Below are 26,929 nucleotides of genomic sequence, written 5' to 3' on the forward strand. Positions count from 1 at the left end.
CTTATGAGTAAGAGGCATTTTGCATCTGTTATAGGTATAGGGTTTAAAACACATATACACACACAATTTGTCTTTTGCTACTGTAGTTCCTATATCTGGAGGTTCTTCTACCATGTAGAGCCAGTTTTTGGAAGGAATATAAAAGTAAACACCTTCGACAATGTTCCCTGAACAACAAGTGAATGTGGAGGAATATGCCCAGTGAAAATGGCATAGAGCAGTTCATGCAAAGTGTAAAGAAAGGGATAAGTTATGGGATACATCTCATTATACCTATGCAACGAGGATATGACCCACTCCATGTACCATCTGCTTGACATAGTCGGGTACTAGAACCAACCAACACAAATGGAAGATTACAGCTGAAAGAGACCTCTGACTGATAAATAAAGCTTTTGCCTTCCCTTCTGCCTTGAGCTGGTATTCCAGGGTCACCACAAAACTTTGCTGTAGAAGAGGAAAATACAAGAAAAACATGTTATTGCTTATTCTTTTGTTTGATTAGTGAAGACACAAGAGAGTGGTAGAAAGCATAAGGTTTTGTGTTATTTTTTACTTATGTTCTCTGGAATATAAAGTGCAGTGTGTGTGTGTGTGTGTGTGTGTGTGTGTATCCATCTAAATTACATACAGATAGTGTATATGTATCACACTACAATAAACAAAGAGACTTTTGGACATCACCTCTGTACAACAAAAGCAGCAGAATCCAAACTTTAAGAAAATAGCTTAAATAGTGGGAAATATTCCTCACACGAATAAATTCAGAGCATTTCAAGATGTGGATTATTATTTAGAGTGGGATTTTCTGGTGAAACTACATCATTCATTGCTTTTTCGCTACAGCCTTTTCACAGCCATATACCATTGTTGGATGCTTAGTAACTCTCTGTCTGAGCAGGTAGCCATGGAAACTAGACACCACAGCAATTCACATAAATCTTTTCTTTCTCTAGAATAAAGTCTATGGAGAAAACATTACTTATTGGTAGAAGACTATAAGTTCTAAAATTTGTTCTTTTCCCAGCAAAGTTTGCACCATGTGTGCTATTTTCCAAAGCAACTGAGACATGTGTGAAAGCGATAATTAATAATGCTTCTATTTTATGCCACATAGACACAGTTAACAGGGAAGGCAGTGTGAATCTGAACAAAACCTGGCAGACAATAAAACACTTTAGGAAACAGTGAAGCAAAAGGAAGGGATTTTAGACTCTAAGAAAACCATGAATGAGAAAAACAGAAAATTACTTTAAAGCATCAATCTTATTTAGCCTGCTCCATTCAGAGTAGCCCTGGATGCTACTATGCTCATGGTAGTCTGGCCTTGTTATTTATGGTTACAATAACCATTTATTTATATGACTACATTTATAGCATCCCTTTAAAAATGCTAAAATTATCTGTAAACAAAAACATCTACAATTTAAAGAACATGACAAGCATGCAATCATCTAAAATTCAATAAGGTAGCAGAGATATTGAGGTGCTGTATATAAAACTGAAACAAACAAACAAACAGCAGAAATTTAAATGACAAAGTAGTTGAACATGATTCACTTCAATAGAGCTTGGAGGAAACCACCACAACTCACAGAATCCCCCAACCAACAAAATTGGCTATTAGTTGGGAAATTCTTGGAGTCATCGTCCACAGTCTAAAACTCATCAACAAAATGTCTGTCTCCAAGATATAGAAAATGATATGTTCCAGTCAGGATTCCCCCCCCTCTAATGTTGCATGCCCATCCATTGGCTTAAGGCTCACTTCCAAAGCCAGATTAGAGAGAGCTTGCCAATGATAAGACTTTCAAAAACTTCCAAGGAATGTAATATAATATATATCTGATGCAATATGCCATGACAATACCCTCCCCCCCCCCCCCCCCCCCCCCGCAGCCCCCCCCCCCCCCCCGCCCCCCGCTTTGCTGCCGGGAGCCGCGGCAGCACGATCACCCCAGCATGCTTTGCTGGGGTGAGCCCTCTGCTCTGATTGGTGGCGCGGTGCTGAAGGGGCATTCCTTCCGCTCCACGCCACTCTGTAGGGGCAGAGGACTGCTCTATGGTGGTGGCTCCGGTCCTCCAGGGCAGCTCATTGGCAGAGCTGCCCTGGAGGAGGAGCCATCACCACCACGTGGTCAGGGCCCGGGACAAGGCCTATATAAGGGCCATGTGGTCTGGCTCCGGCACCATTTGCTGCTCGGTTCTCCCTCCCTCCCTCCATCACTAGGGTTTGTGGGTCAAGTCACAACTTTGGGGCCAGCAGCATAGGCCATGGATCTGGTTGATGTGGTACCAGGGCTACAGAGCACTGGTTTGGGAGTCATTCGGGACCCGGAGTGAGCAGGGCAGGCGTTGTGGCCATTGCGGGAGTCACAATGTGGGTGAGCCTCCCGGTGACTAGGGGCTTAGAGAACAAGTGAGCGCCGGGTGTCATGGCTGCCAGTTGCCATTCCTTAGCCCCTAGGTCATCCCAACGCCTGCCGGTCACCAGGCAAGCTGCTTATCAAACAATCAGGGGGTTGTTTTATATTTCAGATCCTGACCTTATGCTTTGAGCCAACCCTACCAATTGTTTGCTGTTGCTAATATAGTTGTGGCCTTCCTTCCAGCTATGCGTTATGTGGTTTGTTGCGGTGGCCTCCCAGGCAACAGGTTAGCACAGATTCCAGATATCTTTAATATGCATCTCTCTTATTTGACTGAATTGCAATTCTGTCTTTCATTCATGTTGAATAACATTTTATTTTTCTCAATATGGCTGGAATGCTATAGGTGCACAGCATTGCTGTAATCTGTATGCACTTTCCTTCATGTAAGATGTGAGGTTCTAGGGATTTATCCCCTTCATTTAGTTTAAGAAATTACTATAATTCAGCCCAATCATCTTTGATGATGCTACAGCAAATAAAAATAATGACACATACTTGATATTTCTAAATAGAGAGAAGCAAAATCTTCACTAAATAAGAAGAATATTAAGACCTGTGAGATTGATGAGACAATATAATGTACTGCATTTATGGGAAGAGAATGTGTTTGTAGTGAGGGAACACTGGAAAAAAGAAGAGGGGAAGGAAAGGGTAGGCTTTCTCTGTACATTGCACAGAAGTTAAGCAAATCTGCTGTCCAATCCAAAGATTCTGTACTTACAAGGAATATTTAAAAAATAATAATAATACAGCATATCTACACTTTCTGCGTACTGAAATATTAAGACTACCTTCTCATGAAGCCGTCTCCTGAATCTGTTGTCAGGGTGGAAGCCACTGGAAAAACATGTACTACCTGCAAAGTATAGCCTCATACTGGAATCTGTAACTCAGGGGCATCACTGATGGTTGTTGTTGTTGTTGTTGTTATTGGGGGGGTCATTCCCCCCCACTTTATTTATTGTGTCCCTAAGACAAACCTATCACAGGGTTTTCTCAGTCAGATTTATTCAGAAAGGGGCTTTACCTTTGCCTTTCTCTGAGACTGTGAGAATGTGAATTGCCCAAGGACACCCAGTGAGTTACCATGGCTGAGTGGGAATTTAAACCCTAGACTTAAGTGTCACAGTCCAGCAGTCAAATCAATACACAGTGCTGGCCCTCCAGGGCTGAAGTTGCAAGTTCAAATTAGAAAATAAATAGTTTCAGGTTGCAACTTCAAAATAAATGCTTTGGGATAAGGACTCCATGGTAGAACATGTCCTTAGCATGAAGAAAGCCTATCTTTCCTGTGGGTCTTATGTTACAGTATTCGGAAAGAATATCTCATGCAACCATGGACAGTTGCTTCCACTAAGAGTCAAAATACCAGGAAAAATGGGCCGCCTCTTATATATATATAAGCTTCTTATGTTCCTAAGACTGAAAGCCTGAATAAATTCAGTGGGACAGAAAATAGAAATTAAATAACATTGGACTAGGTATATGTATGTACCTTCAGCATCACTCCAAATGTATACCAAATATTGTTTCAGAATCAGGGAAAACATATATCAGTAGTTCTTGTTTGTGATGTTTCCTTTCTACCATATAACATGTAGACCTCCATTTTCTATGCTCCAGATAACCAAGCCTACTGAATTTATTTTTAAGAGGTTAGTACATTTAAAAGAAGAAGAAAAATCTATGCACAGAGCACAGTGTAAGGAGTCAGCACCCATTTGTTATTGTAATGAAATCTGTAGCAGTACAAAATCCATCACTGTCAGCAATTTTATGATAATATTTTTTTTTTGTATAAAACAGGTAATTTAATATAATATTGGAACAAAAGTTCAGTTGTCTGAGACACAGCCTGGAGTCTCTTCTGTATTCCTGCAGACTAAGTCATTATTGATATAAGCTAGAGTCTTGCCAGAGTTGAATGCAAGTTTGCTCTTACTTCTGGTGGCTTTTTGGGAGGGTTATATTTTACAAACTTGATTTAGGTGCTTGAAACATGGAACAAAGCACTCTCATTGTTTCTTCTTCTATGACTGCAGTATTTTGAGAAGCTAGAAAATTAACAGGTAACAAAAATCAAGAACTGAAGAGGGCTTTTATTTTGTTTTCTTTGACACTAATTAAGGTGAACCAGTGTGTTTCATTTCCATCAGTGCTAACTCCAGGTTAGAGGGTGCCCTACTGTCTCAGTTCACACCAGGACGATAGGCAGAGCCTTGGAGGGAGGGTGTGGCTTTGATACCCTCCATGATATAAGACCAGATAATTTAAAAATAAGCAAGGCCCAACAGGCCAAGCTTGGGCAAGTGATGAGGAGGCTGAGTCAGTATTTAAGAACAAACTGCCCCCATCGGGCCTCTTTTCTCCCAAGCAGCCCAATCTCCTTTCCTTAATGCAGTGTGAACTTGATTGGTCACTTGGGGCCAGGTAGGAATTTTCTCCCCTTTCCCCGAGGTTTTTTGCCTACCCCATACTGTGTGCAGGGACTGGTAATTGGCTTGGGGTGGCTGTTAATTAGGTTTCACTAGTCTATATGGGTTTAAAAACTATTTATTGCACACCAGTGGCACCCCCTTGTGGTGAAATGTCAGGCTCTGAAACAGCTTAGACAGGCCAAAGGATCTGGACTTGTGAGAGAACCTGCCTTTTGGGTAGACAAACTCAAGGGAGTTTGGGAGAGAGTGCCTTATTTTACCTTCCTAGGACTGGCTGAGGATGTGTAATGACTGAAAACATCAGTTGTGTTTTTTGGTGTAATGAGTGTTGTTGTTTTTTGTTTCATTCATAATATTAAAAGTTACATGAGGGATTTGAGGGGCATTTTGGTGGGCAAGAATATTATTTGAGGCAGATGTCCAATGAGTACAAACATCATTTGCATTTTTGGTGTTAGCGGCTTATTATTATTATTAAGCCTTTTTTCTAGTTTAGTACTCAAAGTGGCTTGCAACAGCTTGAAGAGACAAAGCTAAAATATTTCAAATACAAAAGTTAAAAACAGAGTAACAGCACAATTCTTCAAGGTCCAGTCCCTCTGAAAAGTCAGATGTTGTACAGATTGGGACTTTATGCTAGCCTGTGGGCTGTGCCATGGCACAGCATTCGCACACTGGATGCCATGACTCCATCCCATCACATCATGACACCACGTGCCCTTCTAGACCCCAGGTGGCATCATGGCAGAACCCTGGCACTGCTTCTAGATGATGCAGCACCAAAAGGGCATCACAAAGCTGCACTGCTGCGGCTATGACACCCTTTAGAGAATGCAAAAAGGAACCACTTTTTTGCAGCTCCTTTTTGTGCTCTCCAGAGGCCAGATCAGTGCTGTGGCATGCGGTTGCTGCAGCACTGATATGGCCACTAAAGGGATGGCTGGATGCTGCCCATCTGTACAACCCCTGTGTCTTCAAAGGCCTGGCAAAATAAAAATTTCTTAACATATATTTGGAAAGATAGCAATGATGGTGTCAGTCTAAAAAGGGAGTTTCAGAACAGCCACTGAGAAAGCCATCTTCCATGTTTCTACTAGCTTTACCTGTGAGGGGATAGGACAGGGATAAATTACATATGTTGGATCAGAGCTGGAAATTTACTTAAGTTACACAATGGCCAGTCTAAAGCATAAGATGAGTGAAACTGCTTAATACACAAACCCTCAGTATGGATTCTGCCTTAGAGAATAAAGGTCACAGAGAAGAAGTTAGGAAAGATGTTTGTGCTCCTCCTGCAGCTTGCTTCTGATTCTGTAATGGATGTTGAGCAGTAACATTCTCAGCTTTTTATGCTAAAATGCATTAGCAAAAGTGGATTTAAAAAAGATTTAATGGAAGGAGTTATAACAATGATATGTAATTATAAAAGAATCACTTACGTAAGCACTGAGGTACTTCACCACTCCATGTTCCATTCCCAATACAGGTCAAAACAGCAGGAAATGATAACTCATAGCCAGGCGAGCAGACATAACTAATACTAAATCCCCAGTCAAAATTTGTTCCTTCTTGTCTTCCATTAGAAATCTGGGGTGGCGGTGGGCAGGTAACAGCTGCAACAGCATTTAGAGTCATTAGGCACAGCAGCTGCAAATGTCCCCAGTGTCTGTATATACTAGGAGAACCATATGTGCTAATTTTACATTTTTTTTGGAAGGTAGTATCATTTCTTGTTTTGGTAGTAAAATTACATTTTCTTCCTAGCACTCATGAAACATCATGCTTACTCATTTTCATGCTCTACTGTATGTGGCACTGGGTGTTGTATCCTGACAGCCAAAGATTATAACTCTCTAAAAATAAAGTAAAATTAAGTAAACATGTACACACATTTGAAATACATTTGCATCCATTATTTCATTCAGTCTCTGGCTTTTAAAAACCTTCTATTGCCTTCAAGGTAACTAGAAACTATCAGTTAATGCTTGGCTACTAAAGTAAGTTAGTGTAAGGAAGGGTGCATCTACACTGTGAAACTAATGCTGTTTGACATCACTTTAACTGCCATGGTGCCATCCTATGGAATCCTGGGATTTGTAGCTTCATGAGGCACCAGCACTCTTTGACAGAGAAGGCTAAAGACCTTGGAAAACTACAGATCCCTGGATTCCATAGGATGGAGCTACAACACTTAAAGTGGTATCAAACTGCATTATTTTTACAATGTAGATGCACCTGAAATTCAAAGCAGGAAAATCAGTTTCCCATCAACCAGTGGCTATCTGCTTGGTCACTGTGATCCCTCTGAACAATATAGGATATGGCAAAGGAGGCTGGGAGGGGGAACTCGCCCTAAGTTGACAAAGCTTCCATTAAAGTTATACCCAAGTATCCCATGAGCTGCAAAAAGAAAAGCGGTGCTTCAGTGAACATCCTGAAATTATCTTATCTTAGGATCCAAGCCAAAGCATTTTATTTTTCATATAAAGCAAAATCAGAACCAATGAACAGCAAAAAGGTCATTGCTTGTGGTTAATGCATGAGAATATGCACCAGGCTAGAATCTAAGCAAATCTTTTTCATGATCACTACTCCCTAGAGCACAGAATGGAAGATGTGGAAGACAGCAGTTCTTCAGAAATCCTAGTGTGGACCCATGTAATTATTTAAAGGTATATATCATAACTTTCAAATTGCACTTGGAAATGAAATGTCTCAATAACAAATGAAGTTTTATACACAAGATACAATAAATATGCATTGAGCAACTTACTCCCAATGTTGATTGTAAGTACAGTAATTCTCTATTTTAAGAGTAAGAAATTATGAAACAAGGAGAAAGGGTTTGTCTCAAGTTATGTCCTCTTGAGAATACCATCACAAGAAAGATGTGTATTTGATAAGCATACAAAATTATGTGGTTTTCCTGTCTTGTTTTCAGATTACAGAATGCAGTGAGATTTGCATTATGTCCCACTCCATCTCTTATTATTTTGGGGTGTGAGTGTGTAAAAATCTTTTCAATCTATTCTTTCAACAGTTTTGATATTTTCAGAATATTTGTTTACTTTCCTTTTAGCAATGTTTGTTAAGCCCCTTGGTCACTACAGTGTTTGTGAAGGTTGGAAAAATGTAATAAACACATAAAAGCTGGATTGCCATGTAAAAAGGGGAATCCCATATCTCTGAGCTAGAATTTGGAGTTTCCATTCTTCAAACTTTAGGCATAAGTGATTTTGCTACCTAACTGATTAGTGTAGAATGATATGACAGTAATGCTCACTGTAATCTTAACTTTCAGTGTAAAGGACTGGACTAGACTGAGGAGATAAAAATCCTAATTCAGTGAAGAAATTAATTGTGTGATGTAGGTCATGAAATCCCAACCTACTCTATGTTAGGGGGTTGTTGTGAGATTAAAGAGGATGGATAATCAGGTACAATGTCTTAATCTCCTTCAAGGAAAAGTAGGCTATAAATAAAGTAAATTATGGTCAGTGGTTGTGAGTGTTATTTCTTGATTTAGGTAGCTTTAAAAAAAGTAGAAATAGAATCTAATATAGTTCAGAATTGAAGAAGCTGAGAGGGATCATAGGAAGCAAAATAACAGCAAAAAGAGTTGTCCCTGTTTTCTTGAACCAGAGTTCTCTGATTCTTTCTGGAGGGGGTCTGAACTTGAATCAGGATTTTTTCTCTGGCTCAAGTAGACTCAAACCCACATATAACCCTTGAACTTTTCTTTAATATTTGGTGCTTCACACTTTCACCAATGGAACATACAGGTCAATAGACATACTATGTGCTGAACCAAAATGCTCTGTTACAAAGAAAACACTAGAAGTAACACATAAGTTCTAAGTGGTACCTTTACATGTTGGCATGATTCCACTCCATGTGCCATTAGAGGTACAAGTACGAAATTTGGAACTATTGGATTCCATTGTGTAACCAGGCTGGCACATATATGTAACATTTTCTCCAACAACATAATCATCACCATATCTCAGTCCATTGGCTGGTATACCTGGGTCCCCACAACTGATTACTGAAAGAAAAGTAGTTGAAGAACAGATGGTAAAGTTTTGTTGTTGTTTTTTTCAGTTTGGTTGGATTTATTGCTGCCTACCTATTTTGCATTATAAATATCTTTTGAGAATCCGAGTGCACAAATACTTTAAAGTACTACCTTTCAACTTGGAACTTTACTTTGGTCAGTTTGACTGAATCCTGTATGTTCTTAGTGTAGCTAAAAAAAAAAAAAAAACCCTCATACAATATGTTAAGAAAGGTAAATATCCATTATTCGAAGATATGAAGATATTGCTGCTTTAACCACATACAAATATGCAATCATTATTATTTTAAAATATAGTGTTGGCGTGTGTTAAGGTATATGCTCAAATCACAATTATATCCAATGTATATCACTTTTTTTCCCCCCCCCCCCTGCATTCATATAACAAAAATAGTAATATCAATGCAGTAATAAAACTGTATTTTTGTGGGGTTAAACATGATAAAATCAACTGTTTATTAGTATGGCAATGTAAGTCTCCATCTTAGAAAATAAACACCAACTAGAAGAAAGGTAATGTGATATGTTCAGTTGATTAGTTGTTTGAAACAATTTGTTGCTGTGAGCTGATAATGGAAATTCTTTCAGAATCAGCACTTCCATGAAATGGAGGAGGCAGCTGTTAAGTCTGATCCTGCATTGCCAGCACAACTATGATGACAAAACTCTATCACTGTACAATCAGCCCTCTATATTCACAGGTTCTGTAACCATGGATTCAAACACCCATGGCTTAAAAATATTCTCCCCCCCTCAAAAAAATAAAAATCTGAAAAACACAGCTTGATTATGCTATTTTATGTAAGGGATGCCATTTTACTAAACCATAGTATATAACAGGACATAAACATCAATGGATTCTGTTATCCATGGAGAGTCCTGGAACTAAACTCCAGTGGATATCAAGGCCCACTATAGTTATATTTGATATTGTTATCTCTCCCAAAATCTACCTTTGCACCATGGCAGTGCTTGACCAAAAACCTTCCAAGACACTAGAAATCAGGGAACTGGGAAATGCCATCTGCAGGGCTCTCCAAGTTTTAGGCTGTATTGAGAATAAGCCCCTTGGGATCCTGCTTCAACTACTTGTCCCAAGCACTCATTAACTGGGAGAGAACTGCAGATGTCTTTTTCCACTGTCCTGATCTCAGGTACAGCACACTCACCCCATTTGCAGGCTTGCCATCCACGGCTTTAGGCTTATGCAGACAGCAAGCCCGGATGTTACAATGGCATACGCTCCAAGCAGGAGTGCACAGCCACTGAAACGAACAAGACTCGAGGCCCCGTGTTTTTTGCCATATGCGGGGGGCAAGGGGAGGTCTAGAACAGGTCCTCTACAAATGCAAAGGGCCCACTGTACTTCAGAAACCCTTCAATTGGACTCCTGGAAGGCTGCAAAAGTATATTTGGGGGTCATGCTTGTTTTTTCCCAGTGATATATTCAAGTCCAAGTCTCAAGTCAAGCATCAAGTCCTTGCAAGATTCTTTCAAGCCAAGTATCAAGTCTAGAATCCAAATTTTACAGAAAAAAATAAGGAGGGTATATTTCTCAGATGGGAACAGCAAAGGCATTATGCAGTAGGCTTGAGAGAGGGGTTGAGGTCTTCAGATAAGCCTGTCCCTGCTACATGTTTGAGGAGCCTTATAAAAATTTTGAAATTTTTTAGAAGGTTCCTTCCACCTCAGGCTCATTGCCTAACACATTTGCTGCTGCCCTCCAAGAAACACACCCCGTGCTCTGGGGGTGGGTCTTGCCTGCTCATCAAAATGAATGATGCCAGCAAGTCAGTCACTAAATATATAAGTTGCAAGTCAAATCAAGACAGTACATCATTTATTGCTGTGTCAAGTCCCAGTGAAGTCACTGAAGCCACTTAAGTCTGACTTGAATCTGAGGCAATCAACTTAAATCTACATGACTGGGTTTTTTATTACCAAAACTGAGAATCTCCAGCAGCGGTGAGATCATAAGTCCAGGTAATCAACTCATAAATGCTGAACATGATGCCTGCCTATAATGATAGATCTAACAAAGAACACTGAGATAAACAAATGACATGTGTGTGTGGTGGTGGTGGGATCTGCTCTGATGGGAAAGAGGTGAGATTAATACTGCTGCTAATGACCTATAGCATAGTACTTGTATATGTGTTTTGTAGCACAACTTTTCTAGTTGTTGGAGCCAGTAATCAAAAATATCAAAGCAGATTCTGAAAACAATCTACCCATTTGATTGGTTAAGATGAGTTGCTAAGCTTCCAACTGTCTGCCCTTTTGGAACTTGAATCAATGTGACACAACCACAACTCTAGTCTTAAACCTGTAGAATTATTTTTTTTTAAAAAAAAATCACTGAATATGATTTAGACAGAGCAAAATGATCATGCAGTCTACATCTCTCAGACAGCTGGAGGTTGGGAAAGGGAGCAGAGAAAGCCCCGCCCCCAGAGGGTGGAAGCTCCACCCCCGGCATGTGGCCACGCCCCTGGAGGGTGGAAGCTCCACCCCCGGCACACGGCCCCACCCCCGGAGGGTGGAAGCTCCCCCCCCCTTTCGGCCCCCCAGTTGTCTCAGGGACAGCAACCCGGCCCCCGGCTCAAAAAGGTTGCCTACCCCTGGATTAAGGCCATGACTTCCTTGACTGAGTCTATCTATTTGGAATGTTGTCTTCCTCATTTCTTACTGCCTTTTGCCGTACCAAGCATTACTGTATTTTCTAGTGAGCCACTTTGGAAAACTGCAGCTGTATACAAAAAGCCATCCACTCCAAAGAAACATATGTACAAAGATTGTATGTACAGTGCTGTGTAAATTTACAGTGCTTTATAAATAAAGGTTAATAATAATAATAATAATAATAATAATAATATGACCCAGTCCTTTCAGGAATAGATTTCCCAAATACAAAAGTTTCAATTTGTCCATAGTTTAAACTTGTTTTCTACTTTAATTAATAACATGGGTACTTACTTGTGCAATTTGGCAAGGAGCCAGACCATGTTCCATTAGCAGTACACTGTCTCACAGAAGGACCAGACAAGATGTATCCTTCCATGCAGGAATATATCACAGAACTAGAGAATGTGGTACCATCTATTCGGAACACTTTCCCATTAGCTGGTGTCCCAGGGTTACCACATTGGATAGCTAGAAAATCAAAATTGGAAATGTAGGAATCAGGGAAGACAGAAGCATCTTTAAAAAAAACAAAAACCAGTGTTCCTGTTAAAAACCTTTTTTAAAAAAAATTCCAAAAAATATTCCAGGAGATGGATAATAATTCTAAAATCAAAGTAGTTTGCATTAGGCACATGTAAACCTTCATCCGAACAATTTTGCTAGTCTGTTGAATTCTCTAAATCTTCAGAAGTTTCAATAGAGGAGGAACCTTCCATTTTGCTCTAATATTTGTTTAATATGGAGTCTGATTGCTGCTTCCTTTTGTGCCACCCCTTTCCTGCTCAAAATATATAGTCTTTTGACTGAAGACAAGTCTTTAACTTCTCTTGCAATTTTACAAACCTTTTACATGAGCAAGAACCCCATCTACAATTTTAGAAGACTCCTGCTGAATCATTCCAAACACTTATCATCTAATATTGGGCATGGGGGCACTAGCAACCCATATTTTCCCCAGGAAATATTATTTAGAGACATACTGTGTCTCATAATGAAACAGTGGGTGTGTCTACACTGGATAAATAATGCAGTTTGATAGCACTTTAAGTGCCATGGCTCAATCCTACAGAATCTTGGAATGTGTAGTTTTGACCAGTACTCTTTGGCAGAGAAGGCTAAAGACTTTGCAGAACTGCAAATCTCCAGATTGCACTACATCATTTGAAGTGGTGCCGAAGTGCAGTACTTCTGCAGTGCAGATGCACCACTGAAACCTCTGATGTCTTTCATGAAATTCTCCAATGCCCTGTTGCATTATTTTTTACAAATTATTTGTACTGACTAAAAAGTACAAAAACTGAGTAACATATATAACTACAAATTATACACTACACAAAAAGCTACAAACTACAAACATCAAAAATAATAAAATAAAACAGAAGAGAAAAATATGACTCCCAGTTATTTCTTTTGTACATACATTTTATTTTAAATATTACCCCTCTTCATTTTCCCTATGAATTACAGTTCATCTATATGTTTAAGTCATTTTAAGTAATAAAACCAACAACAACCAGCAAGTCACCTTCAATCTTTTTTGAAAAGTCAATTAACATTAACTATTAATTACACCACCAAATCAATAATACTCTTTTTACTATACTTGTTTTATGTAATAATTTACTTTATATCTAGATTCATATACAGACAAAATCATAATATTCTCCAAAAATTATTTTATTACTCCTGTAATCACTTTAGATTTAGATGTAAGCTCTCATTGGCATGTACCTCCCCCCATCTTAACCCTTTGTTGTCTGAGAGAAGTCTTTAAATGACTGGTGGGCCGCTTCTCCATTGCCCGGAAAAGGGGTGTCCTTGGCGCTTCATGTCCCTGGACACCCGGACAGCCAGGAAGAGAAAGGGGTGGCTCCTTTCCCTTCAGGATAGTTCTCACAGCCGTGTAATTGCCATGGGACCGAGCTGCTCTAGGAAAGAGATGAAAAATGTAGTTCCTTCCTGCAATGTCATAAGGGCTGTGTTGCAACCCTTATGACATTGCTTCCCCGCACGGCCGTGGGGATGCTGTATGGCAATGCCGGCATCGTGGCAGCCCTCGCCCAGAATCCAGAACTGCCATGAATTAGGCTTAGGGAGCATGCAGTTGGTGCGTGCACCCTAACCCTAGTATCACCGGCAGCACGCCGCTTTATGTCGGTGTGTACTGGCCCTGAGGTAAGACACTGCTGGCTGGGTCACTGCTGCATAAACAGTAAAACTGATATCAAGAAATAGGTGTGTGTGTGTGGGGGGGGTCAGTAGGGTTGTCCCCAAGAGGAAAGGGACTGGTAGCCTGAAAAAGTTTGGGGAACACTTCTCTAGATGATTTATGAACACATAAGAATGCATCAATTGCAGTACAACCTCTTTGTCTAATTCCACTATTTCAAGATCTGACAATCCTGTCCCCTTACTCTCTGCTTTGTGTTTTTATTCTGTTGCCAAGAAAGAAGATAATTTACCCTCTTATTTTGTGTAATTTGTCTAAGAATCTTTGGTGATGGATTTAAAACTCAAAATCAGAATTTTCAAAATGAGATTATCTTCAGTAACATTCAGTGGCCATTTTTTGACATGGGGAGGGAACCATAGCTAAACACCAAATTATTTTTACATTCCTCTATTAATCAGTATGGTGAATAGTGAGCAACTTGGGTAAAAGTATAGTAGATATTTCTTCCACTAATATAGAATGAATAAAATTTCTGGAGCTTACAATTAATTGTTCTGTGCGTTCAAGTCATTTCTGAATTATCATGAACCTAAAGTGAACCTATTCTGGGGCTGAGAGAAAATAATTCTCAGTGGGATCACCCAGTGGGTTTGAGCAGGGAACTGATCCTTGATCTACAGAATCATAGGAGATTATCACACCTGCAAATCCCACTGGGATAGATGTGGGATTGAAAAACCAAAACCAGGTGTTATCACCAACAGCCAGGGCTGGATTAGTGCAATTCATCTGCACCCCAGACCCCAGCCACACTTATCTAGGAGTTTTTCAAAAATGACAATCTCCAGTTTTTGAAAAGCTCTTAGATACAGTAAGTGCAGTTGGGTCTAGGCTTCAGATGGGTTGCACTTGCCTAGCCTCAGCTGTGTGTGATTACACCTGGTTTTGACTTTTCAATCCAGCATCTAGCCCGAAGGATTTACAGGTGCAATAATCTCCATAGTCCAACACTCAGACCACTATACCATGCTGGAACTGTGCCAGCACAATCACCCAATTGTATTCCAAATAATTTCTTTGAAATTCTACATTGTTTGAAATGGTATAAACTGAAATGTGGTAGCAGTTTGAGTTTTTATGTAGGCTGAAAAACAAACGCTGAAGAACCACAGTTCAATGTCAGAACACACAATTTTTTGTCCATAACAACCCAGGTTAAGTACCCCAGGAATCACTAGGAAAATCCTATATGAAGCTCTTCAAAGCTGCTGCAAGACAGTGTAAATAACACTGAGTTAAGTAAAAGAGCTTCATACATTGTTAAGAGAGCTACACTACAGTTATAGATTCCTATAAAATTTTAGAGAAAAGAAACATTTTCATTTTGATTAGTTGAATTGTTTTATCTTGTTTTGCCATAGATGATGTTCTCTGATATTTTTCTGCTCCTTAGGGTGAGGGACTATTGTTGTTGCTTTCGTGCCTTCAAGTAATTTCTCCTCAGAGGTAATTACTAAACTCTACAGCCTCTGGGCACAACAAAGGACTATGAAAGATTACTCTACATTATATTAAAGAATATCTGCTTCCAAATCCTTCTCACATTCCTATTTACTTTAATGAGCCTGTTCACATGATTCAGTTTTGGTCAATGTTTGGGAAAGTAGCCTTAGATTAAATAATGGAGTACACAATCTCTTTTCTCTTTGCTTTTGTTCATACTTTATGAGACCCCCACTAACTTGAAAGGTTCTGCATTCAGTGTCCAATATGACATTTTTATCATTAAAAATTATCTTCTTTTGTTTATTTTCTTTAGTACAACTTGGTATTTTCAAGTAATTTGACATAATCTAAAGTAACTGACTTCCACTTCAGATAACTATAACATCAAATTATATTATAATCCTGATGTAAATCAATTATATTTTGAAGAATTCATTGCTGCGTTGGGTGTAGTGTTTACACTGTAGAACTTACACTGTAGAACTATGAAACTATTATCACCAATCGTATTTTTCAACTTGCCAGAGATATCCATAGTTTTCTCCATATAACTATGGATTTTATCGCACAGGCCCTGGAACGGGCCTGTTGCGTTACAAAAGGGGGCGTGATGGGAACGGAAGGTGGCATAGTTCTCATTTTGTTCCAGATGAGTTCCCCAGGAGGAGATTTTCAGGAACTATTTAGAAGCATTTCTGAAAATTGCCCCCTCTGGGATGCATCTGGAACGCAATGAGAATTCCCGGCGGCGGCGTTGGCCTTCTCCTGTGCGGTAAAATGCATTCTATGCTGCCTCCCATTCCCATCACACCCCCTTTTGTAATGCAACAGGTGTGATAAACTCCTATAATAAATATTTGGTCCTAGTTATGCACCCATATTATACGCCCGTGTCATATGCAGCTTCCAGCATACACTGGAAGCCATGCTAGAAAGACTTCTCCTGCACCCTGGAAGAAGCAATGGTGCACATGCCCCATGGAGCGCCAGGTGCGAGCTGTGGGAACGAGCCCCATTAGTTTTAATGGGGCTTGAGTTTACATTTTTTTCCCCTTACGTGGTGGGGTCCAGAAAGGAAATCCTGGAAATCTCCAGCAGAAGTAATTTACTTTTTACACAGGTTATAGGGCTTTCTTGCGAGATTTAACATTAAAAAACAACAATCCTGTTTTTCCTTTTAAAACATTCTTCACATTTTTTATAGTTTTTGAGGATGATCCCAGGGGAAGAAAATTTGCCCATTAACTTATTGCAGTTGCCCACCATACTCTAGACTATATTTTGTCCATGGAAGCCAAAACAATTTACACTCTAATGGAAACATATTTCCTGAAGGATGGTAAAAACAGAAAACATTTACCCACTATCAGAGTAGAGATGGGTGAGCCTTTGTACATAAGCACAATGGCATAGGTCCAAAACATACTGCAGCGATAATCCAATCTGACACCATTTTAACTGCCCTGGCTCAATGTTAGAGAATTCATTCTAGGAACTGTAGTTTTGTGTTTAGCCTTCTCTATCAGAGACCTCTGGTGACACAATAAACTACAGTTCCTAGGATGCACTAGCACTGACCCAGAGCAGCTAATGCAGTCTCTAACTGGATTATTTCTGCAGTATGTTTTGGATCATAATCTACTATAGTTCTAACCATGAAGATATTACATAACACACTAGCCAAGAATGAAAGAAATACAATCAGGAAAGTACCCAAACATCTTATGAAACTGCTCATTTGAAATCAAAACCAAGCAATATCCCTAAAATGACATAATGTGTAAATGCAGATTAGAATGGAGGACCAATATAGATGACACCTGTTTTTCTTTAGAGATCAGCTTCTATAGAATCATAGGCGGGTTACAAACCGCCATAAAGTACGCGCTCCGCCGTATTAGGGTTAGGAAGGTTCTTACCTTCCTGACAGCCCTTCCTCCCAGTACGCACGGAGCGCGTACTTTTTTGCGGTGCCCATCCACATGGGCGCCGCCATGTTGACGTATTGGACGCTGTGCGTCCAGACATTTCGCGGCGGAAGTGACATCGTGAGGACGCACTCCACCCCTCACGGCGCCACTTCCACGTTCCAAAAAGGAGCGGCATTTCGCCGCTCCTTTTTTGCTGTGCGGGGAAGCCTCGCGGTCTGGCAGCTGGGGCTTCCCTACGCAGCGAATGGCGGCGGCGGGAAAACGGCCCCTTGAGGGCCGTTTGTAACCCGCCACTGTATCACAGAATCGTAGAGTTGGAAGAGACCACAAGGGCCATCCAGTCCAACCCCCTGCCATGCAGGAAATCACAATCAAAGTATCCCCGACAGATGGCCATCCAGTCTCTGCTTGAAGACCTCCAAGGAAGGAGACTCCACTACACTCCGGGGGAGTTTGTTCCACTGTCGAACAGCCCTTACTGTCAGGAAGTTCCTCCTAATGTTGATGTGGAATCTCTTTTCCTGCAGCTTGTATCCATTGCTTCGGGGCCTAGTCTCTGGAGCAGCAGAAAACAAGCTTGCTCCCTCCACAATATGACATCCCTTCAAATATTTAAACAGGGCTATCATATCACCTCTTAACCTTCTCTTCTCCAGGCTAAACATCCCCAGCTCCCTAAGTTGTTCCTCTTAGCGGGCATGGTTTCCAGACCTTTCACCATTTTAGTTACTCTCCTTTGGACACGCTCCAGTTTCTCAATGTCCTTTTTAAATTGTGGTGCCCAGAACTGGACACAATATTCCAGGTGGGGCCTGACCAGAGCAGAATATAGTGGCACTATGACTTCCCTTGATCTAGACACTGTACTTCTATTGATGCAGCCTAAAATCGCATTGGCCTTGTTAGCTGCTGCATTGCGTTGTTGACTCATGTTCAACTTATGGTCTACTTGGACTCTTATATCCCTTTCACACATAGTTTCATTCAGCCAGGTGTCCTCCATCCTATATCTGTGCTTTTCATTTTTCCGCCCTAAGTGCAATACCTTACATTTCTCTGTGTTGAATTTCATTTTGTTAGCTATGGCCCAGTTTTCTAGTCTATTCAGGTCATTTTGAATCTTGATCCTGTCCTCTGGGGTATTAACTATTCCTCCTAATTTGTTGTCATCTGCAAATTTGATAAGTATGCCCCCAATTTTGTCCACCAAGTCATTAATAAAGATGTTGAATAGCACTGGGCCCAGGACAGAGCCCTGTGGGACCCCTCTGGTCACTTCTCTCCAGGATGAAAAGGAGCCATTGTTGAGCACCCTTTGGCTTTGGCCAGTCAACCAATTACAAATCCATGTAACAGTTGCCTTGTCTAGCCCACATTTTACAAGCTTGTTTGCAAGAATATCATGAGGAACTTTGTCAAAGGCCAATCAGTTGGATCAGCTGAAAGCAGATCACACTTTCTTCTAAAGAATCAGAGCCTGTATCAGCACCAAGAGCAAGTAAGGAGTTAAAGTGGCTACATGAGCAACAGTTGGATTTTGATATACATGACCCAAAGCCCACACAACTGTTTGAAGGCCACCAAGGATGTATAATTCTACACTGACTCCCTATAATAAACATGAGTTTGTTGTCTAAACTGCTTTTGCTGTACACCAGCCTTCTATGCACATCGAATATTGCCAACATCCAAGTGTCCTAGCTTGAATAACAAATCTGAATCCTCAAAGATTTTTCTACTTGAGCAGCCAAGACAAGTTTAAGCCAAGCCCCTATGAATTTGAATTCTTCTTTTTCTAAATACCTTCTTCCTATACACCTATCTCCAAACTCATTTCCCTTCCTTAGTGCTCCAGAAGCAGTGAAATAGAGAAGAAAAGCAAGGGCTCATTCCACATTCCACATCTTTCATGTCTGGTCACTGCTACAGTTTCTACATGTATCAGATATGAGGAGTAGTGGGACACATAATTATCACAATGTTGTGGCCATTATAAGTAGTACTATGAAAACTTTATGTTGAATATCCAGCAGTATGCCTCATGTTAAAGAGATCTCATGCCTTTTAATTCTTTCCAAATATATATATATATATATATATATATATATATATATATACTGAACAATTTATCTCTAACTCTTGTGTCTTCATTTATACATTCAAGCAGGGACAGGACTGAAATAGACTGAGCACTCACCCAGAGAATCCAAAGCATGCTGGAGGCTATCTGTGCAATGGATGGAAGGTGCTCACATTTGCTCATCCACTGCACTACACCAAGGTCATGACAATACAATCCCTATAGAGAAGGATAACACCTGGGCTGTACAAGTAGCTAAGGTATAGCATATGGATTTCTCTAAATCATTGTAATAAATTTAGTGCTTTCATCTTTATAGACTGTTATAGGGACTATTTACTTGCACTGTATTGTATTCCAGACAAAAAAATTACCTTTACATTCTGGTTGCCTTCCTGTCCAACTTCCATTTGCCAGACATGTTCGTTCTTCTGATCCATGAAGAATGTAGCCAAGCTCACAGGAGAATTGCACAACACTTTTTATTCTAAAATTGCTTTCTTCTCTAGAACCATGACCTGGGATCCCAGGATCTCCACAAGATCCTGCAGTATCACCTAGAATATATGGTACACAAATGGTTTCAGGGAGAACAACAAATGTGATACTGTGTTTTATTTTTAAAAACAGTATAAACTATAAAGGCACAGAATGTACACAAAGGATATTATAATAGCAAAATTCATAATTAGAACAAAATTTAAAATACATTCTGAAAAGAAGGAATTTAAATTGTTGTCTAACAGTGATTTTATACTTGGTTTCTTATTTTGGAAGTTCTGTATGCACTTCAAGTAGGTTGTAACATTGCTTTAAACATGATGTTTAAACAGAAACTTTAGTGCCAAATGTTGAAGTTCATAGTAATTACTAAAAATATAGACTTGAGTCTGCTCCAGGTCATTATATACTGACTTATATATAGGGCCAATTTTTTTTTAAGTTAGTGTCTGAATATTTTAATAAACCATCATGTATCATCCAAACTAACATATAGAGTGACACATGTTGTAAAATATAAGCAAGTATCAAAAGCTCTTTTACACCAAGGATTTGAAATACACTCATGAAGCTTCAAGCAAGTGACCTATTGCAAGTATAAAAGAAAGTGTGCATGATCCCAACATACAGTTAGACCCTGAACATGAGCAAAGGTTCCACTGGTGCTGAGGCAAAAGAAGATAATATTTTATTTGCTCTTTAATATATACACACACGGAGAGAGAGCTGTCACTATCTGCCTTTGTAGACAACCTAAATGGTGACAGACAGTTATGTATAATGAAGAGATAGTAAACTTTGTGATATATGAATTCCTCTCATGATCTAGGAAATTCTACCATCAGAAATGTTCTGGGAGCTGCTCTAGCTGCTTCTGCCTGAATGGATGGGATCTATTTACATGTCTCAGTAGAATCACAGAATCATAGAGTTGGAAAGTACCCCAAGGGTCATCTGGTGCAACCCCCTGCCATGCAGGAATACACAGTCAAAACACTTTTGCCTTCTTCTGAGTATACATGCACAATATTGTGCATGTCTGATAATCTATTTATTTAAACATTTATTATGTTTTAAACATGAACATGTTTTGTAATTCTGAAGAATCCAACATGAATTAATGAAAACAAAAAATGCATAAGCAACAATAAAAGCGTGAGTTTTACTTATCATTAGTAGAGCAGCAAAACAATTATGAACAATCAGTTTATAAACACAATTTAGTTTTTACCCCCTTTTCAGAATGGGAAATGGGCAACTGCTTTATATTTTCATTCCCCATCCCTTTTCCAAATAAATAGTTTCTACCCATATTAATGATAGCAGTAGCATTGTGTCTATTGTAACAGGGGGCAAGGTTAATGGTAGTCTGGATTAATGTTTAGTCAGAAAATGAAATCAGCAATTGAAGTTACTTAGCAAAGCTTGCTTAAAAATCACACTAATTAATAATGAAAAGTACAACCACAATTAAGTATCAGGTAAATAAACACAGTTAGAATAAGGTAAAACCTGAACTAAACTAAACAGAAGAAAGAACGTGTTGGGAATAAGCATAGCAGTTATTATTTCATTTTCTGCCTTCTTAACAATGTTTAAGAAATGATTAATCAGCACCGAATTGGTGAGCTTTGCACTGTCTTCTGAATTTCAATGAAATGGTGCTTCATTATATTTATTCCAGAAAAGTTTGACAAATTCTCAAGCCTTGTTCCTCTGCCACCATCATAATTCTTCCAAACAACCAAATACTGAGGAAAATACTAGTTGCCATACTACGCAGCAGTTTTCTGACTATACAGCACTGTTGCCTGTACTGGAGCTATGACTCTGTTTCAGAGGCAAAACAGGCCTGCCTTTAGCAGGCATAAGAATGCCTTCCACTGAATCTCTGAAGGAAGCTACAAAGGCACTTAAGCATGGTCTTCTTGTTATTCATCTTTAATGAACAGATTTATGCTTGACTTTTTGTAAGCATGCCTTAGATCATAGACTATCGTAATGGATATTTCAAAAGGAAGACAGATGACTGATACTTCTCAGTGACACAAACCCTATTATTTTTACTTACTTTCAGCACAAAAAAGTAATGACTCCATATGTGGTGACATTAATCCACAATATATTCAAGCCAAAATCTGAATCAGGAGTTTAAATATTGATCATACAGAAAAGCAATTACACTGCTTGCAGTGCAAGTTTGGAAAGTTAGTGAAAAACATGCTTAAATGGTCACAGCACAGTTTAGAGCATGATGTATTTACTGCCTGTTTGCTGAGCACCTTTTTAGAAATTATAAAATCCCGATCTCGCTTTTATGGTAGAATTAGAGTTGGAAACATTGTCTAAAACATTTAAATGTGTATTTTTGGCCAAAACATGTATTCAGGTCTTCTATACAAATTATTATTTTGATAGGTCTTACTGGTAAGTGGTGATTGAAGTGGGAAGAGGAGCTTAGCCCATAATGGTGTGATGAAGTGATTCTCCCTGCTTGGACCACAGGGTATGAGTAGTACATTTAAACTTTAAGACAATGAAGCATAGTGTTTTAAAAGCATACATCTGGAAAAGTGCAACATCTAGTAGATAGCTAAATTCCTTTCTACACATTAATCAAGACATGAGTATAGTGCCACTGCATATAGGAAAAGTCAGATTCCTCAACAGACCTGGTGGTGCAGTGGTTAAATGCTGGTATTGCAGCCACAACATTGTGAGTTCGATCCCAGAGGGCTCCAAGGTTGACTCAGCCTTTGTAGGTCGGTAAAATGAGTACCCAGATCGTTGGAGGCAATTGGCTTACACATTGTAAACTGCTTAGAGAGTGCTGAGTTGACAATGAAGTGGTATAGAAATGTAAATGCTATTGCTATCCTTAGATTAAAAGAAACATGTCCTGTTTTTTTTTTTTAACATCTGTATGCAGCTGTACTACACATAGTAGCTTTCACATTGAAGTAGCTTTTGATGGTAGACTGGACTGTAGATAATAGTCAATGACATCCAGAAACCGTGTCAGAAGGCATTAGGACCAAAGATCATATCAGGACAAAATATAAAGCAGGAGACAGGACTGAACAGCAAACCAGAACTGAGGACCCCAGGATAACAAGGATAAAGAAATGTATCAGAAGTTAGAAAGACTTTGGCCCTTTACAGACCAGCCTGAAAGATCGGCATGGGGGCAGAGTTGGAGTGTAGCATCCTCACAATGCACACCCGACTCCGCCCCCAGGGAGCCCTGACACCGCATGTCGCTCCACATGGCAAGCAGTGTCATGGCACACCTCTGGTTCTGTGTCCATATGATACAGCACCAAAGGAGAACCATATAGCCAGAGTTCCTTTTTGCATCCTCAAAAGGCCAGATTGGGCTCCTTTTTGTAACCTCAAAAGGCCAGATTGGGGCCATGGTGTGAGGTTGCTGCAGCCCCAATGCAGCAAGGAAAGGGTGCGGCGTCTCTAGAGCCCCTTTGTTGCTTAAATAAGGATTAGATGGAATAGATGGCCTTTTGTACTCCTTCCTGTCATCAGCCTGAGTCAACAATCAGTATATGACTGGAAGATTCTTCACTGAGATGTTACTACTTGTATTATTATGACTTGTCACAGGAAACATCTACTACAGGTCTAGCACTATGTAAAAAAAATAGGGCACAGTCCCATTAAACCAGCTTCCTTGTTTCAGTTAGTTTCAAAGGAGCTACAAGGTTCCTCTGTACACTCATTTTCGGGATAAACATGGCTATGTCTTTGAATTCTCTATCATTACACTAAGGATGTTCAAGGACATTTCTGCATTTTTCTGCACTGCCTAATACTGGGTTCAGGTTATGCAGAGTGAGAATGTTCATAACTTAGAATTTGTAATATGTTATCTTCCAGTTTGTAAAATCCAACATGGAGGGTATCTGTTTCCACTTAGTGGCTTGTAACATGGAATAGTAGTTTCAGTTGTATAAGCTCTGTCTTTTTCAGTAAATTGACAAAACCTAGACTAAGCTGAAACTAGGATACCATAACCCACACACATCATACATGATACATTAATTAATGGCATGGCTCTTCAGTGCTGCTGCTTTCTTGCATTTTGAGTAAAAATGGAAAGTAAAAAAATGAAAAAAATGGCGTTAAAAAGTAATTGATTAATTTAAGCAGTCACATCTTTCTTCTCATTATTAATGCTAAAAGAAGTGTTGGGGTCCCAAACTGGATAAGCACTTTACTGTTTTCAAACTATTGTGGTCTCCATCTGTTCAGCCCCCCTATGCCTAAATTTTCTGTTGGCCAAAAGTGATTTTTCCCTTCAAATTAATCACTTCTGGGTAATATAAACTGAAGATGTGATAGGTCTTGTATGGATAAGCTGCGTAGTGTGCAAGGGTGGGCAAAAATAAACTCATCTGACAAATTACAAAAGATTAGATCCCCCACATTTACTCTAGAGTAAAAATGTAGCTGTCCATTTCAAATTCAACATCTTTCTTATCAATATGTAAATAAAATGAAAACATTTATCGCAACTGGTTAGCTGTCCTGGCTCATTGTCACCATTTATCTTTCATGCCAAATATTACTAGAAACCTTCAATTTCCACTCTTGCTATACTTTGTGGAATTTGGCTTTGGCTGAAGCTAAATCTTGTGAATGATATTTGGTTAGATTTCCAAGTTCCTGAAAGGAAAACAAGTTCCAGCCAAAACCAATACACGGTTAGAATTGGTTTCAAAAGCACATTCACATACTTTAAAAGTGGTACCTGAGCAATGGGGCATAGATCCACTCCAGTGTCCATTTAATTGACATGTCCTAGATGGATGACCTATTAGTGACCGTCTTCCTGTGCAAGAATAACGAACAGTGGATCCAAATGTGTATTTCTCCCCAGAGAGGATTGCATTTGGAGGAATGCCAGGATGACCACAGTCAATCACTATGATGCATAAATATTGGAGAAAAAAAATTACATTACAATCACAAAACTAAATTCTTCTGTCCACCCTCACAATATTTTCATGTTTATGTGATCAACCCAAACTACTATCACATTGTGTCTCTATAACTGAGTTTCTCTTATAACTGATAAAAGAAACCACTGTTGTTTATTTGTATATATCCATGTGAGTAGGATGTATAATTCCCAATGTGATACTATGTGATTAAGAATAAGAATAACATCAATATCCAAAATTCAGTGAATGTCATTTCTTCCTACAAGTAAGCCCACCCCTCAGATGTCACTCAACTATTTCAATAAGACCAGTACCTTCAGGCTTCCTATTGCCTTCATTATATAATAGATCTGACAAATATTCCCATGCTTCCTAACATAGATTATATTATCAAAACATGGTGGAAAACCCTTTCAAGTATGAGACCAGCCATGTAAATATATGACAGAAGCCCGAATCAGGGTAGCATTTTTGTAACTAATTTGATGAGGACTTCACATGTTGAAGAGATAAATGTAGCATAAAGAGTTGAGGTATTGGTCCCAAGTGATGAACTGTCCATATAGTTAAAAAGGTAAATAAATAGGAGTAGATTCATTGAAAACATGGGCTACCAAAATAAAAAGCAGCACTAAATTTCAAATAACCCAAAAAAACTGGCTATCTTTCATTTCATTTGAAGTATGGATATATTTGCAAGTACATTTTGCATGCCACATATTGTAAATGCGCACACACAAAATTCACACTTTCTAAAAGTTAATTAAAGGGATATCACAGAGTATTTTTAAAAACTCCTTGAAGATCAAACTTTAATGTTTTTTAGGAGGAAAGGAGTCACATATGTTTTCATTTATAAGGAATCATACCTATTGACAAATTGCCCAGCAATTTTATGGGAAGTAAATAATGCATATTTTGTGGCTCTAGAGAAAACAACAAACTGGAGGCACAGGAAGATGATCAGATTGAAGGGTCATGACATTAAATAAATAATTCACTTGAGCAGATAATGAAGAAAGGTAATTTCATTTAAAATTTCATTCAGACCTGGTAAAAATGTATGTATGTGCTGGCTATATTCATCTATTTTTATTTATTTATTTATTTATTTATGCATTGGAAGTTAACCATTTGTGGCTGGTCCTACTTACTGTATACTGAACAGAAATTGTGCATTCTTACTTAGAGCTAAAAAATTAGGTGACATATTCTCCATGTATTCAGAACAGATACTCCCTTAAGTGGCAAAGCAGCTGACTTATAAATCTGAACCTCTGTATCTAATGTTTAGCTTTATCTGTATGTCTGTGTGTAATGGTTAATGGGGAGTAATTTTCAAGCATGATTGTTGAGGCATGCATCAGTAAATACATAACTTGTGTTAAAGGATTGTTCTAAGCATTACAACTCAATGTATGTGAAGAGCATTAAATACTTGAAAGCACTATACAAAAACATCATCACTACCACCACTAATATCAATGCATATCCTAAAATACTTACTAATGCATTCCGGCAGAGGCTTATCCCAGTGACCATTGGGCTGGCAAACTAACACTGAAGATCCAAATAAAAAATATCCAGGATTGCAGTCATAAAAAACAACTGTACCATAAGTAAAATTTCCATGTTCAATTTTACTTTCTCTTATAGAATTTGGTGGAATTCCTGGGTCAGAACAGTTGACCACTGAATAGAAAAGAGTGAAGAAATACATCACAATAGTTCATATTCTTTTAAGAAATAGTACCAAGACAGACATATTATCAAAATTAATCTTGGTTTCTTGGGGTAGAGAGACATTTAGTTTAAGTGACACGTGTTTGTTTACTGGACAATTTAGTAATAATGCAGACAAGAGAAAGTGATAAGAACTAAACTTATACAATACTGCATTCACATTTTTATCTAGAACCTGCAATGAGTATGAGCTCTATGGCGCGTTACAGACCGCCCAGAAGGGGCAGTCTTGTGCCGCTGCCGGTTGCTCTGTGAGGGAGCCGCAACAGCCAAACCGCATGGCTCCCTCGCGGAGCAAAAAGAAGCCCCAAAATGGCGCTTCTTTCCACAGCGCGGATATGACGCCGCAAGGCGCCAATGGCGCACTCACAGCATCATATGTGCTGCGGAACGTGCGGACGCAGTGCATC

At 39.2% G+C, this 26,929-nt stretch overlaps 1 protein-coding gene across 6 annotated transcripts in view; it reads right to left on the reverse strand.

The window, feature by feature from the left end:
• Positions 1-93: 93 nt before the first annotated feature.
• Positions 94-26,929, reverse strand: part of LOC121928362 (CUB and sushi domain-containing protein 3) — an 810,382-nt gene continuing 783,546 nt past the window's right edge. For 5 of the 6 annotated variants that reach the window (XM_042462948.1, XM_042462947.1, XM_042462946.1 and 2 more), the window contains 7 exons: positions 26,283-26,468; positions 24,584-24,757; positions 19,695-19,877; positions 11,922-12,098; positions 8,736-8,915; positions 6,310-6,483; positions 94-447 (listed from right to left, as the gene is read on the reverse strand). In XM_042462948.1, coding sequence (XP_042318882.1) covers positions 251-447; positions 6,310-6,483; positions 8,736-8,915; positions 11,922-12,098; positions 19,695-19,877; positions 24,584-24,757; positions 26,283-26,468 — 1,271 coding nt within the window. In that variant the 3' untranslated portion in view covers positions 94-250. Of the gene's footprint in view, positions 448-6,309; positions 6,484-8,735; positions 8,916-11,921; positions 12,099-19,694; positions 19,878-24,583; positions 24,758-26,282; positions 26,469-26,929 lie in introns of those variants that run through there. The other variant, XR_006103494.1, reaches the window with a different exon arrangement.

The sequence above is a fragment of the Sceloporus undulatus genome, chromosome 4 (assembly GCF_019175285.1).
Source record: "Sceloporus undulatus isolate JIND9_A2432 ecotype Alabama chromosome 4, SceUnd_v1.1, whole genome shotgun sequence".
NCBI lineage: Eukaryota > Metazoa > Chordata > Lepidosauria > Squamata > Phrynosomatidae > Sceloporus > Sceloporus undulatus.